This window comes from Vigna angularis, chromosome 7 (assembly GCF_016808095.1).
Source record: "Vigna angularis cultivar LongXiaoDou No.4 chromosome 7, ASM1680809v1, whole genome shotgun sequence".
Taxonomy (NCBI): Eukaryota; Viridiplantae; Streptophyta; class Magnoliopsida; order Fabales; family Fabaceae; genus Vigna; species Vigna angularis.
In genome coordinates, this window is record NC_068976.1 from 22,560,323 (window position 1) to 22,576,528 (window position 16,206).

At 38.2% G+C, this 16,206-nt stretch overlaps 1 protein-coding gene across 8 annotated transcripts; it reads left to right on the forward strand.

Annotated features, from left to right (window-relative positions):
• The first annotated feature begins 428 nt into the window (after positions 1–428).
• Positions 429–15,872, forward strand: LOC108338109 (protein FAR1-RELATED SEQUENCE 3). Of its 8 annotated transcripts, XR_008250580.1 has the most exons (7): positions 444–666; positions 1,182–3,456; positions 3,554–3,643; positions 5,946–6,097; positions 9,299–9,448; positions 15,100–15,216; positions 15,395–15,413. XR_008250580.1 is itself a non-coding variant. In XM_017574818.2 (6 exons), the coding sequence occupies exons 2-6, from the start codon at positions 1,213–1,215 to the stop codon at positions 15,440–15,442; spliced, it is 2,649 nt and encodes an 882-aa protein (XP_017430307.2). In that variant the 5' UTR covers positions 448–666; positions 1,182–1,212; the 3' UTR covers positions 15,443–15,872. The 8 variants fall into 8 exon arrangements, 6 of the variants coding, with proteins under 6 accessions (XP_052736440.1, XP_052736439.1, XP_052736443.1 ...); XR_008250581.1 differs by lacking the exon at positions 5,946–6,097 and having other exon boundaries at positions 445–666; positions 3,554–3,651; XM_017574818.2 differs by lacking the exon at positions 5,946–6,097 and having other exon boundaries at positions 448–666; positions 15,395–15,872.
• The last annotated feature ends 334 nt before the right edge of the window (positions 15,873–16,206 follow it).

Genomic DNA, 16,206 nt, shown 5'->3' on the forward strand with positions numbered 1-16,206 from the left:
AGAAAATCGCGAGTATTACATGTGTTTTTTAATGTTATTCTAATAATAAAAATTGTACGAATAGTTGAATTGGAAATTTAATAAATTATGAATGGTTAAAACTAAAGAATTAAGAATATGTTAAAAATATTTAAGGATATAACATTATTGAAATTTAAAAAAAAAACTTAAATTTTTAAAAAGGAAGAAAATGTGAATTTTGAAAAATATAGAATGGAAAATTATAATTGGCCTTATAAAAGAATACAATCGTAAAAAGAATGGACGGTGGTAATATTACGTTACGTGGAGCCTGATCGATCGATGGATGATGGACGGTGCACAGTGCACTCAAGAAATCTCACCACAAAAAACAGAAAAATAAACGAAGTTACAATTTTAAATGAATTTCGACCTAGGCGAACAATAACCGTCAGATTTAGATCAACGGTAAATATGACGTGTGCACTCATATCTAACATATGCAACGCTACATCCACCCACTCTTACGCTCCTTCCTCCTCCGTCTCCGCAACCGCCCGGAGCTGCTCGACCACAAACCCTAGCTCTTGCCAAAACGCACCGGTTTCGTTTCCTCGCCGTTCGTGCGTTTCTGCGATTCTTCAACCTGATAAGGAGCACTGAAATTATTGACTGGCTTTATTAGCGCCATACATATTCATCTCTGTAAGCTAGGACTTCCTATCTCTTGTTTAATTTTTATAATGAATTATTTAATAGTTTCTATTTTTATTCATTTTTTTTTATTTCTGTGAATTTTACTGAAAGTTTTGCGACTTCTTTGATTACTTCATCTCTAGGTATGCATTTTGACCTATCTGTGATAACTAATTGTAATGATTAATTGAATGTTAAAATTGTGTGTTGTAGTTAAGATGTTTAGCTCAAACCTATCTGACATTGAACCTTTGTTCCATTGGTATTGTTATTGGCTATACCAAATATCTGATGATGCCTGTCAGTTTTGAATTATTAACTGCACTCTGTGACAGGACTGAGTTTTTATTCGTGTCACCTTATATGACCTTAATTTGGTAAATGGAAATTTTCTTTTAATCTGTTATTTTCTCCTTTCTGTGGTTCGTTTCTTTGTTTTGCAACATTAGAAAACGCTGCATTTTTAATTTTGGATTTGCTTGCTGCATAGGCAAATTAAGGCAACGTATCTTTCTATTTGATAGGATTAAAGCATGCAACTTTTGCTACATACAAATGATAAACATGGGAGAAGGAAGTGACCATCAAGCTATGGCGGATGATGGGAATGTTGAACATATTGGAGGTGGAGTTAATAAGGCTGAAAACAACTCTGGCTCTCATGTTGAGGTTGGGGTTTCTGAGCCATATGTGGGTAGGGAGTTTGATTCTGAAGATGCTGCAAAGACTTTCTACAATGAGTATGCCAGACGAGTGGGTTTCAGCTGCAAAGCTGGTGCAAAGGGTCGTTCCAAAGCCATTGGGGAGAATATGTACTGCGAATTTGTCTGTGGCAGGGAGGATTTGAAAAGAAAGCTTGCTGGCAGTTGCAATGCAATGATTAGGATCGAGAAGAAGGGCCAAAATAATTGGGTTGTTACACAATTTGTAAAGGAGCATAGCCATTCCATGGCAAACCTTAGTAAGGTGCAGAGTATTAGGCCTCGCAAGCACTTTTCTAGTGTGGGAAGAACCATGCCTGAAACTTACCAAGGAGTGGGGCTTGTTCCAAGCGGTGTGATGTATGTATCTATGGATAAGAATGGCATTCCTACTAAGAATATTCACGGGATTAGGAATATTCCTGCTGTTGCTACTATTGCTGAAACAGTTCACCCGGTTAAAAGTCCTTCAATGATGAATTATGCTGTTAGACCACCTATTCAAAGGAGGACATTAGGGAGGGATGCTCACAACCTGCTGGAGTACTTTAAGAAAATGCAAGCTGAGAACCCTGGTTTCTTCTATGCAATACAACTTGATGATGATAATCACATGTCTAATGTGTTTTGGGCAGATGCGAGATCAAGGACTGCTTATGGTCATTTTGGTGATACGGTTACTATGGACACAACTTACAGAATAAATCAATATAGAGTGCCCTTTGCTCTGTTCACCGGGGTAAACCATCATGGTCAGATGATTTTGTTTGGTTGTGCACTCCTCTTGGATGATTCTGAGGCTTCTTTTATCTGGCTCTTCAAGACATTTTTGACAGCAATGAATGATCGTTACCCTGTCTCTATCACTACTGATCAAGACAGAGCTATACAAACAGCAATTTCACAAGTTTTTCCTCAAACACGGCACTGTATAAGCAAATGGCATGTCTTGCGAGAAGGCCATGAGAAGTTGGCCTATGTATGCAACATGCATCCAAATTTTCAGATTGAACTATATAATTGTATTAATCTGACAGAAACAGTTGAGGAGTTTGATTCATCGTGGAATTTTATCATGAATAAATACGATCTCACAAAAAATGATTGGCTTCAGTCATTGTACAATGCTCGTGCACAATGGGTTCCAGCATATTTCCGTGATTCATTTTTTGCAGTAATATCTCCTAATCACGGAATTGAAGGTTCTTTTTTTTATGGTTTTGCCAACCATCAGGCGACATTGCCAGTGTTCTTTAGGCAGTACGAACAAGCTTTAGAGAGCTGGTTTGAAAAAGAATTAGAAACAGATTATGAGACAATTTGCACCACCCCTGTCCCGAGGACACCTTCCCCAATGGAGAAGCAGGCTGCTAATCTCTATACTCGGAGAATATTTTCAAAGTTTCAAGAAGAGCTAGTGGAAACCTTTGCTTATACAGCCAACAGAATTGAAGAAGATGGAGAAAGTAGCATATTCAGGGTTGCAAAATTTGACGATGACCAAAAGGCTTATGTTGTCACATTAAACCTTTCTGAGTTGAGAGCTAACTGTAGTTGCCAAATGTTTGAGTATTCAGGCATTCTATGTAGACATGTTCTAACTGTTTTTACTGTGACTAATGTACTTACATTGCCATCTCATTATATTTTAAAACGGTGGACAAGAAATGCAAAAGTCAGTGCTGGGTCAGTTGAACATGCCGGTGAACTGCATGTACATGAGTCTTTGGCATCACGATATAGCAATCTTTGTTGGGAAGCCATCAAATATGCTGAAGAAGGGGCAATGACTGTGGAAACACATGATACTGCAATTGGTGCTCTTCGAGAAAGTGCAAAGAAGATTTCTTTCATGAAGAGAAGTGTTGCCAAAGTTTCCCCACCCAGTCATCCCGTCAGCGGGGCTGCTTATGATGACAGAAAATCCCCTACTTCAACAGCAGATACAAACCCTCTTCTGTGGCCACAGCAGGATGAAATAACGAAGAGGTTTAATCTTAATGATGCTAGTACTCCTGTTCAATCAGTTGCTGATCTAAATTTACCACGAATGACCCCAGTGTCTCTTCAGCGAGATGATGGTACACCTGAAAACATGGTATGTGAAGGAGAACCTCTTCCCCATTTTTTATATGGCATATTTGTGGGATTGGAACCGCATTTCAATGAATTGGTTCTTGTGTTCTATTCTGTAGGTGGTTTATCCCTGTCTGAAATCATTGACATGGGTAATGGAGAACAAGACCTCAACACCAGGGAATAGAGTGGCTGTTATCAATCTTAAGGTGTGCTGGTAATTATATGAATGATGAAAACCTGGTAGTAATAGTCATTGTTGTAATTAGAGAAAACCTTACTAAGTATTTTTCTATAATTATTTAGGTATGAGGTGCCTAACTTAGGGGTGCCTAACATAGGAGGTGCCTAACTTAGAGGTGCCTAACTTAAGGAGGTGCCTAACTTTTACTCCTATAAATACATTAGTATGTTGTAATAATATGTATTGAAATAAATATAGTTCTACATGTTTCTCAAGATGGTATCAGAGCTCCCGATCTTGGGAGCTCTGTTTCCGCTGCACTGATAAGCTACCAGCCACCAACAACAGCAGCTATCCAGCCACTTCAACTGTAGCAGAAACTATTGGAATCACTGATAGGACAGAAAGGGACGCCTATCTGCAGCAAACACAACATTGCAAATCGCTCCGGAGAAGACGTTGCCACGCGCCGCCACGCACAACCAGCCTTGCCGGCGCGTGTAGCCCACGCGCCTAGTTCCGGCGAGACCCACTCGCCGCCGACGTCACAGAAGGAGTCGCCGGAGCCTCCTTATTCCGTTACAAGGGCCGGTGACAACCCATTTTGGCTCAGATCGGAGTAAATCTGAGTTTTGAAGTACTGCTCCATATTATTCTGTGTAGCCCACACTGTTTTCCACTGCCCAGGCTGTTTTTCCGCTGTCCGACGCCTTGTGCCGCTGTCCGGCACCGTTTGTCGCTGTCCAGGCCGCGTTTGTCGCTGTCCAGGCCGCGTTTGTCGCTGTCCAGACACCGTTTGTCGCTGTCCAGGCGCCGTTTGGCGCTGTCCAGGCGCCGTTTGCCGCTGTTTGGCACCGTTTGCCGCTGTCTGGCGCCGTTTGCCGCTGTCCGGCACCGTTTTCCACTGTTTCGTCAGCAGATAGGGTCCCCAGATTGCATTCCCAAGGATGTCTGAGGTAAAATTTATTCCTTTGGGTCCTAATGATCTTCCAAATATGATAGGTGCCTATCGGTTGGATGGGCGAAATTTCTTACAATGGAGCCAGTACATTCGAAGGATTCTCAAGGGTCGTTCAAGACTAGACCACATAGATGGTGGAGGACCAGAACCAGATGACTCAAACTTCCTAATGTGGGACAATGAAGATTCACTAATTATGACTTGGATGTGGCATTCCATGGTTCCTGAGATAAGTCGAAATTACATGTTTCATTCTTCTGCCAAGGAGATATGGGATGATTTACAAAATACTTTTTCATTAAAAAAGGATTTTGCTGCATGTTATGACATTGAGAGCAGGATATTTAATACAAAACAGGGCTCACATTCTGTATCAGAATATCATGGAATTTTGAATGGTCTTTGGATTGAATTAGATCAATACCAAACAATAAAGATGTGTAAGACAGATGCTGCCGCACATGCTGAAGTCGTGGAAAGAGGAAGAATCTTTAAATTTCTCCATGGCCTAAATCAAGAGTATGACCCAATTAGGGTACAGATCTTAGGAAGAGAAAAATTATCTTCCTTATCAGAAGTATTTTTTATGGCAAGAGGAGAAGAAACTCGAAGAGCTGTCATGCTTGATGGGGGGATCTCCAACACAGGCTCTGCCATGACAACCGGAAAGGGATTCCACAAAGGAACGAGCACTGGAGGAAAGTCATTTGAAAGAGGAAATCGTGGAGATTATTATACTGGAGGAAAGTCATTTGAAACAGGAAATCGTGGAGATTATTGTTCATTTTGTAGAAGATCTGGACATACCAAAGAAACATGCTTCAGACTCCATGGGAAAAGTAATGTTCTAGAGCGTATGAGGAATAACAAAGGGCCTACTCAAAAATGGGTAAATCACACTACCTCAGAACAGGAAGCCACCAATCAATCTAATGTTTCTCCACCACCAGATCTTGACATGAAAGCTTATAAGGAAGAACTCGACCGCTTGAAAGCAATGGTTGAATCAATGAGTAAGCCCTCTGGATCATGTACTCTGTCCATGAAAGGTAAGATTTGTCTCAATACTGTTGGTAATATGACTCAAGGTATTTGGATTCTTGATTCAGGAGCAACTGATCATATGACACCTTGTCGTGTGTCTTTCAACTCATATGATGAAAGCAGTAAAGAACAACTTATTACTGTTGCGAATGGTCAGGGTATACCTATATGTGGCTCTGGGAATATAGTTTTGGAATCATCCATTATATTAAAGGGCGTTTTACATGTTCCACAATTAGCCAATAATCTTATCTCTGTGCAAAAACTCACAAAGGATTTAAATTGTTCAGTAATATTTTTCTCCACTCATTGTGTTTTTCAGGATCTTGCCACGGGGAAGACGATTTTAACTGCTAAGGAGCAAAGTGGGTTGTATCTATTGGAGACTAATGACCAAAGCACAACAAATATTTTGAGTCTACAAGCTACATCTGAGACGTGGGCAAACTCTCAAATATGGCTTCATCATAAAAGGCTTGGACATCCTTCATTTAACGTTATCAAGTCTTTATTTCCCCATTTGTTTACCAATGAGTCTGTTGAGTCTTTTAATTGTGATATTTGTCAATTATCAAAACATCATCGTGCATCTTATCCTATTAGTAATAAAAAGAGTACTTCTCCTTTTGATTTAATTCACACTGATGTTTGGGGACCAGTTGTCGCATCTATTTCTGGAGCAAAATGGTTTGTTACCTTTATTGACGATTGCACTCGTGTCACATGGACATACCTTATGAGCAATAAATCTGAAGTTTTCCAAATCTTTGTTAAATTTTTTCATCTTGTCCAAAATCAATTTGGAAGAAATATCAAAAGAATTCGGTCTGATAATGGTACTGAATATGTTAATCATGAATTCCTCAATTTTTTCTCTCATAATGGTATTGTTCATGAACTTACATGTGTAAACACTCCTCAACAAAATGGGATTGCGGAGAGAAAGAATCGTCATCTCCTTGAAGTAACTAGAGCTCTTCTTTTTCAAATGTCTGTTCCAAAAATTTACTGGGGGGAAGCAGTGTTAACTGCCACATATCTCATCAATAGGTTACCTACCCGTGTCTTAAACGGCATTAGTCCTATAGAGTCTTTATTGTCTTTTGTTCCTTCTTCCCCTTTAATATCAAGTCTGCCTAGTAGAATTTTTGGATGTATTGCTTTTGTTCACTCTCATCACCCTAATCGTAGCAAATTAGATCCAAAAGCCCTTAAATGTATCTTTATAGGGTATCCTTCTAATAAAAAAGGGTACAAATGTTATCATCCTCAGAGTCGTCGCATCTTTATCAGCATGGATGTCACATTTCATGAAACACAGTCCTTTTATGTCAGTTCACCACTTCAGGGGGAGAAAACACTTGAAATGGATGAACTCTCCTTCTTGTCATTACCATGTCAGTCTTCGCAGGATGCCCAAGACCTGAGCAATGAAACTATTAGGATCCATAATAAGGATGAAGAAGAAGACAAATTTTTTGGTCAAAAATATGAAAGAAGAAAACAACCCACTTCGACTCTAGAGCAAGAAAAATTGTCTAATCCGGAGGTGAGAATCCCTGAAGACAACATCGAAGAGGTAAGTATTACTGATGACTTGCCCATTGCATTGAGAAAAGAAAGGAGATCATGTGCTAAATATCCCATTTCTCAACATGTTTGCACTAACAATCTCTCTGATAAGCATAGAAGTTTTATTGCTGCCATTGATGCAACAAAAATTCCTACCTCAATCCAAGAAGCCATGAAACTTGAACATTGGACTCAAGCCATGAAAGAAGAGATGAATGCATTAGAAAGAAATTCAACTTGGGAAATTGTTGACAAGCCAAGAGACAAGAAGGCAGTAGGATGTAGATGGCTATTCACAGTGAAACATAAGGCGGATGGAACAATAGAAAGATATAAAGCGAGACTGGTGGCAAAAGGCTATACTCAAACCTATGGGATTGACTATGAGGAGACATTTGCTCCTGTGGCAAAGATGAATACAGTTCGAGTTATTCTTGCTTTGGCGGCTCATTTTAGATGGGACTTACACCAGTTGGATGTAAAGAATGCCTTTCTTCACGGAGATCTGGAAGAGGAAGTTTACATGGATATTCCCCCAGGGTTTGAAGTGAAAAATGAACGAAACAAGGTTTGTCTCCTAAAGAAAGCATTGTATGGTCTTAAGCAATCCCCTAGAGCATGGTTTGGAAGATTTACAAAAGCAATGATTTCCTTGGGATACAGACAAAGCCAAGGAGACCACACTCTGTTCATAAAACATTCATCTACAGGTAAACTCACCCTATTGCTTGTCTATGTGGATGACATGATTATTGCAGGAGATGACGAAGCAGAAAAGTTGGCATTAAAAGAAAAACTGGCAGCTCAATTTGAAATAAAAGACCTAGGAAAACTTAAATACTTTCTTGGAATAGAGGTTGCTTACTCCAAGGAAGGAATATTCATCTCCCAAAGGAAATATGTACTTGATCTCCTCAAAGAAACGGGAAAACTGGGATGTCGAACTTCAACAATTCCTATAGAACAGAATCATAGAATTGGAAGTGAAGAAAGTGCTCCTGTAGAGAAGACCCAATATCAAAGATTAGTAGGAAAACTAATCTATCTATCACACACAAGACCAGACATTGCCTATGCAGTTAGTGTAGTAAGCCAATTCATGCATGATCCAAGAAATAGACACATGCAAGCAGTTGATAAAATTCTCCAGTACTTGAAGTCAAGTCCAGGGAAGGGATTGTTGTTTAAAAGGGAAGACACATTAGGTATGAAAATATATACTGATGCTGATTATGCAGGGTCTATTACTGATAGAAAATCTACTTCTGGGTATTGTATGTTTCTTGGAAATAGTCTGGTAACATGGAGGAGCAAAAAGCAAGACAGAGTATCTCGCTCTAGTGCAGAAGCTGAATTTCGAGCCCTTGCTCAAGGAATGTGTGAAGGACTTTGGATGAAAATCATTTTGGATGATCTTAAAATTAAGATAGACAGTCCTATGCAACTATACTGTGACAATAAGTCTGCCATAAGCATTGCTCATAATCCAGTACAACATGACAGGACAAAGCACATTGAGATTGACAGACACTTTATAAAAGATAATCTAGACAGAGGCTTTATGATTACAACTCATGTTCCAACAGGTCTTCAGCTAGCAGATATTTTTACAAAAGGGCTACCTCAGGGAAGATTTCAAGATCTTGTAAGCAAGTTGGGAATGATTGATATTCATTTACCAACTTGAGGGGGAGTGTTGTAATTAGAGAAAACCTTACTAAGTATTTTTCTATAATTATTTAGGTATGAGGTGCCTAACTTAGGGGTGCCTAACATAGGAGGTGCCTAACTTAGAGGTGCCTAACTTAAGGAGGTGCCTAACTTTTACTCCTATAAATACATTAGTATGTTGTAATAATATGTATTGAAATAAATATAGTTCTACATGTTTCTCAAGAGTCATGATTTAGTTTCAAGTTGGTTTAGATACCTGTGTTTTTGCATGAGAATTTCCGAGACTCAACCTTTAGTTCCTTTATGCATATAAATGTCTTCTGTAACATTTGATCGTGGTAGGTTATCCTACTTTTATCCTCTTGCATTGTTTTAAAAAATAGCGAAAATGTGAGGATCCTAAGTCCTTTAAGCATATTTCTAATGCAGTTGCAAGATTATAGCAGGAATCCATCAACAGAATCGGAAGTTAAGTTTAATCTCTCAAAAGTTACTTTGGAACCGTTGTTTAACCATATGGTCAACATCAGAGACCAACTTTCTGCACCAACTAGGAAGTTTGCTGTATTAAATTTAAAGGTGTGTGAATTTGTTTCTTTGGACTTAACTTTCTCAAATAGGCCCTGTCCTTATGTTTTGTTACTATTACTACTAGAAAAGCAGGTATGGATGCTGCTTTGCATTTTCATATTAAATTTCCTTGAAGAACTTCTCTTCTTACTGAGTGGCTGTAAATGGGAGTGGTAGAATATATATTTTGATTTAAATTTATAAGGTTAGATTTTATCTAAGGAGCACATATTATTAATTAGGTTACAAAGGAAGAAAATTTTAATTATTTCGATTGGCAAAATACGTAAAGGGGACAGAGCTAGACTGTTGTTTTTCAGAGGCTGGTGTTATAGGTGAATGACAATGATTATTTGGGAAATTGTTTAGGTATGAGAATATTTATATTGGCTATTAAAGAAAGTAGACATCACGCAGTTGAAAATATAGCTTTATGAGAATGATATGATGCTGTTAAGGTAGACAACTTGTAATGTAATGTTACGACAATGTACTTGATTTTTGATTAAAATCTTATAATTGATCTTTACCAAATTCAATTTAAAATATGAAGAGCATACATATGGATAAATACTTAGCTTGATTCCTTTGTATCTCGAGACTGAACAGGAATTGATATTGAGACTGAACAGGAATTGATATTCTAACTTGGAGGCCATATTTTTTGTGCAAAGTGTTAGTTAGTTTTATATTTAAATAATTCTCCTATTTATTAGAGAGAATGAGTCTTTTATTTAGTTGCTTAAGACTCACCTACTTTTGTGCCATTTTATGTTTTACGTGTGTAACTGCTATGCAGTAGTTAAATTCTGTTTTAAGGCTATTTATAAGCCTGACGTTACAGTAAAATAAGATAAGCATTCTCCATACCTTTCTGAGTGTGAAATATACCAGTGATATAACAATTGGTATTAGAGCTCCGTAAGGGGCCTGATACAGTGAGTGTAAAAGTGCAGTGTGTATGAGAGTGTGAGGAGTGAAACACGAGTGAATTTCTTATACAGTGAGGTGTGAAATCATTGCAAGTGTGAGAATAGAACCAAAAGATCAATAGGTCGTCTGAAAAATTTGTTCAGCCAGCCATTCCGAGGTTTGATGGCCATTACAATTTTTGGTCTATGACGATGGAGAACTTTCTACGAAGCAAGGAAATGTGGCCGCTCGTAGAGGATGGAATTCCAAAGCTTGGAATCACGCCTACTGAAGCAGAGAGGAAGAATGTGACCGAGGCTACTTTAAAGGACTTCAAAGTGAAGAATTATTTGTTTCAAGCCATTGATTGGGAAATTCTAGAAACGATTCTAGACAAAAGCTCATCACAAGCAATATGGCAATCTATGCAACAAAAATATCGTGGATCCACAAGGGTCAAACGTGCTCAACTGCAAGCATTGCTTCGTGAATTCGAGTTGTTGGGAATGAAGGAAGGTGAAAAAGTGGACTCTCGGTGTTGTTAATAAAATGAAATCCAATGGTGAAGTGATCGACTCAAGCATGGTGGTTAGTAAGATTCTCAGATCACTAACCTCAAAATTTAATTATGTTGTGTGTTCAATTGAGGAATCAAACGATTTGAACACCCTTAGTTTGGATGAACTTCACGGGAGCCTACTCGTCCATGAACAAAGAATGGAAGACTCTCAACCAAATGAGCAGGTGTTGAAAGTTACTCATGATGACAAACTAATAGCAGGTCGAGGTCGTGGCAAGAGTGGTAGTGGTGGTCGTGGTCGTGGAAGAGGACGTGGAAGGCATATGCTAAATAAAGCACTCATTGAATGCTTTCACTATCACAAACTAGGCCACTATCAATGAGTGTCCTGGGTTGGAGAAAAATGCTCATTATGCCTCTTTTGAAGACACAACAGAGACAGAGGAAGAACTTTTGCTAGTAGCTTATGAGGAAACACAATCACTACAAAAGGAGGATTGGTTTTTGGATTCCGGTTGCAGTAATCATATGACTGGAAACAAACTTTGGTTCACAGAAATACAAGAAGATGGACTCAATAAAATGGTCAAACTTGGCAATGACTCTACAATGGTCGTTACTGCAAAAGGAAGCATACGAGCCCAGATTAATGGCAATTCTCATGTCATATCAGACGTATACTATGTCCCTGAACTCAAGACCAATCTCTTAAGCTTAGGACAACTCCAAGAAAAAGGTTTATCTATACTAATTCAAAATGGTGCATGCAAAATCTTTCATCCAGAACAAGGTCTTATTATTCAAACCAATATGAAGGGAATTTGGATGTTCCATCTGTCATTGGTTTCTCAACACTCTCAGTGCCTTCAAATTGAAGATGTTTCAGAAAAAGAAGCACACTTATGGCATCGACGATTTGGACATCTCAACTTCAAGGGACTCAGTGAACTTGCAAGTAAACAGATGGTAATCGGACTACCATTTTTGAAACCCCTCAAAGAAATTTGCACCACCTGTCTAGTTGGAAAACAACATAGAAATACCAACCAAAGCAGAGCATGTGGCGAGCCTCCACAAAACTCCAATTAATCCATGCGGACATTTGTGGCCCTATCTCTCCATCCTCCAACAGTAACAAAAGGTACTTTCTTAGCTTCATCGACGATTATTCACGAAAAGCTTGGATCTATTTTTTACATGAGAAGTCTGAAGCGTTCACAACATTCAAAAATTTCAAAGTCTGTGTTGAGAAAGAAGCTGGAACCTTCATCACTTGTCTCAGAACAGATAGAGGTGGAGAGTTCACCTCTAAGGAGTTTGCTGATTTTTGTGGTCATCAAGGAATATCTCGGCAATTGACAACAGCCTACACCCCACAATAGAATGGAGTAGCAGAGCGTAAAAACCAAACAATAATGAATGCAGTGCGTGCTGTCCTATGTGAGAAACAGGTTCCAAAACCTTTCTGGCCTGAGGTAGTGCGGTGGTGTGTACATGCTCAAAACAGGAGTCCTACCTCTGCTACAGACCAAAGAACTCCAGAAGAAATATGGAGTGGATCAAAGCCATGCGTGGAATATTTTCGAACGTTTGGATGTGTTGCACATGCACACATTCCAAATCAGAATAGGAGCAAACTGGATGATAAAAGCCAACCATGTGTATTCTTGGGAGTAAGTGATGAATCTAAGGAATACAAATTATTTAATCCTGTTACAAAAAAAATTATAGTGAGCAGGGATGTGGTATTCGAAGAAGAGAAAAGTTGGAACTGGCAAGAGAATCGTGAAAGAAGTAAAGCTGATGTTCTTGATTGGGAAGACAAAATCATTGAAGGGAATGAAAATATAGAACATGAACAGGCACCACAGGGAATAATAACCAGCCACGAGAATGATCCAAGCACACCAGAATCAAGTTCAGAATCTAGTGAGTCTCCAGTTGAAGGGAGGGCAACCAAGACCCGAAAACAACCTGCATGGATGGCTGATTATGAGACCAATCTATCCGTAGAAGAGGATGGTCTGCTAGCAATGATGATGGCTGAATCTGAAGATCCTCAAACTTTTGAGGAAGCATGGGCAAGCCCAAAATGGAGGCAGGCAATGAAAACTGAAATAGAGGCAATTGAAAAGAATAGCACATGGGAGCTTGTGGACCCTCCTGCAGGGGTTACACCCATTGGAATCAAATGGGTCTTCAAGACCAAACTCAATGAAAATGGTCGTGTAGAAAAATACAAAGCCAGATTAGTGGCCAAAGGTTATGCTCAAAGGTGTGGAATAGACTACACAGAGGTATTTGCCCCGGTTGCTTGACTTGATACAGTAAGAGTATTGTTAGCTTTAGCTGCCCAGGGTGCATGGGAAGTGTTTCAGCTTAATGTAAAAAGTGCTTTTTTACATGGTGAACTCCAAGAAGAAGTATTTGTTCAACAACCTGCAGGTTTCATCAAGAAAGGGAAAGAAAATCAAATCTATCGACTTTGAAAAGCACTGTATGGACTTAAGCAGGCCCCGCGTGCTTGGTACAGCAAAATAGAAGCCTACTTTATCAAAGAACAGTTTGACAGATGCTCCAGTAAACACACCCTGTTTACCAAAAAAATTCACGGTAATATCTTAATAGTTAGTCTCTATGTTGATGATTTGCTTTTTACTGGAAATAGTAAACGCATGTGTGAAGAATGTAAAAGCTCAATGAAGATGGAATTTGACATGACTGATTTGGGCTAAATGAGATATTTTCTTGGAATAGAAGTTATACAAAGTAATGCAGGGATTTTCATCTGTCAAAGACGATATGCTCGGGAGATATTAACTCGGTTCAACATGGCAGAAAGCAATGCAGTACGAAATCCCATGGTACCAGGTTCAACACTATCTAGAGATGATGACAGTGTTGCAGTAGATGCTACAAAATTTAAACATGCAATCGGTAGTCTTATGTATCTCACAGTCACTTGGCCAGATCTAATGTATGGAGTAAGTTTGATAAGCAGATACATGGCAAATCCAAAAGAATCACATTGGGCTGCAGTAAAAAGACTCTTGAGATATCTCAAAGGCACTACGGAGTATGGTATTTTCTACCAAAAGGAAACGAAGACTGGCCTCATAGCTTATAGCGACAATAATTATGCAGGAGATTTAGATGATAGAAAGAGCACTTCTGGTTCAGTTTTCTTGATAGGCTCTGGGGCTGTCTCATGGGCTTCAAAGAAACAACCTGTGGTGAGTTTATCTACAATTGAGGCTGAGTACATTACTGCAGCTTCCTGTGCTTGTCAATGCATTTGGCTTCGAAAATCTTAGAACATCTCGGGTCAGAAGAAAAGAATGGAACAAAAATATTATGTGACAAATTTAATTATCAAAGAATCCTGTCTTCCATGGGAGAAGTAAACATATTGCCATTCGGTTTCATTTTCTCAGAGATTTAGTTAAAGATCAAGTAGTTCATCTCAATTATTGTTGTTCTGAAGAACAAATAGCTGACATAATGACCAAAGCATTGAAACTTGATCAGTTTGAGAAAATTCGCCACATGCTGGGAGTTGTAGCAGCCACTGAAATAAGCTAAATATAGCAGCCACATTTAGTTTAAAGGAGGGATTGTTAGTTAGTTTTATATTTAAATAATTCTCCTATTTATTAGAGAGAACGAGTCTTTTATTTAGTTGCTTAAGACTCATCTACTTTTGTTCCATTTTATGTTTTACGTGTGTAACTGCTATGCCGTAGTTAAATTTTGTTTTAAGGCTATTTATAAGCCTGACGTTACAGTAAAATAAGATAAGCATTCTCCATACCTTTCTGAGTGTGAAATATACCAGTGATATAACACAAATAACATATATGCCGAGTAATGATTGTGTTTAATGGATATTTCAAGCATTTTTCGTCGATTTGGGTGAAATCATTGTGGAAATGATGATACATCTATACATTGGTTGATCATGTATAAAAGGCTGTATATTTGTATTTTTCTTTATTTTTCCCCTTAAAGTATAGAAGAGAAGAGAGAAACAGAACAAAAGCAAAGAGTAATTATTGTCATTAATTGTATTATTCTTAGCTTATGGGGGTTTTGTGGGTTTGATGCATCTTTCCTGCTTGTTTAAGATGTTATCGCATAGATATCCCACGTTCTGAAAATGTTCCTTTTATTTTTGGTCTATGTATTTCAACAAACTTTTTGATTGTTGAAATTCTTTTAATTGTTTCAGCTTCCAGTTGCCGATACAAATACTGGTGTGTGTGAAGTCAAGTTTCAGGTGTCCAGGGATACATTAGTTGCTGTACTACGATCAATGGACTATATACGTGAGCAACTATCGGTTCCTGTAAGTTGTTTATGGTAGCCTAAACTAGTGCTACCTGATGTATCAATGTGTTTTTAATAGTGTGGTATCAACCATCCAACTTTAGTTTTCAATCAGGAAACTAAGGCTCTATTTTTTATTATCACACTTGGGTGTTTTTTGTGTACGTAATGTTAATTTGTAGGCTAAAATTTGGCAGGGCGATGCACAAACAGAAGCTGCTATATTGAAAAGACCTCGGAAGTGAAGCAGCGAATTTTTGTTTCATACCCAGATAGGTTGGTGACTATTATTAATCTTGATGGCCACATTGTGAACAGTGAATACTAAAATGGCTTTTAGAAAAGTAGTGTAGTAAAGTCTCTTTCCTTTTTCCTATTTTGTGCGTGTTAAGTTTGTTGTCTAGGATATTTATTTGTACATGTAGCATATCATAGGCAGCATAGTTACTTTAAAGGAACCGTTTGGAAGATCCTTACCTCTTCACGGGGGTGGAGTGGAGGAGCGTTCACCAAACGAATAACGAGTAGAAGAGGATTTAGGAATTTGGAAATGGGAAAAAAAAGGCAAACAAAAGCAAGGGTGGAAATTATATATTAGTTTGGTGACGAAATTACCGTATGAATCCTACTCTTTTTTTTTTCACAAATAGTAATAATAATTGTAGTAGTTCTTTAGTTTGTCAAAGAAACTGAACGTAAATAGCGATATTTGGCAGTGTAAATACTTCTTTAGTTTCAAATGTTCAATTATAATACTTCTGTTAAAAGTCAAGTCATACTTAATATAAATTTTTATTGGATGATAAGTGAAATTTTAGTCAAAATACTCATTGACGCAAGTCCTGTTTGATTGAATGTCAACAATTTCTTTTTGCACTTTTCATGGAAAAACACATTTTGACACAGTTAATTTGTTTTTCTTAAAGATAGTCCTGAATGTGAAACAGGAAAAAAGGGATAGCGGTTTTAATAATTAAATTTCGTTCCTAAAAAGATTCAATATGGACGA

Bases quoted from the DNA above. Each gene is read 5' to 3' on its own strand.
- LOC108338109 (XM_052880480.1), top strand. From the start codon at position 1,213: ATGATAAACATGGGAGAAGGAAGTGACCATCAAGCTATGGCGGATGAT. The intron at 3,457-3,553 runs GTATGTGAAGGA...TCTATTCTGTAG, and splicing joins ATGGTACACCTGAAAACATG to GTGGTTTATCCCTGTCTGAA. The intron at 3,644-5,945 runs GTGTGCTGGTAA...TGTGTTTTTCAG, and splicing joins TGGCTGTTATCAATCTTAAG to GATCTTGCCACGGGGAAGAC.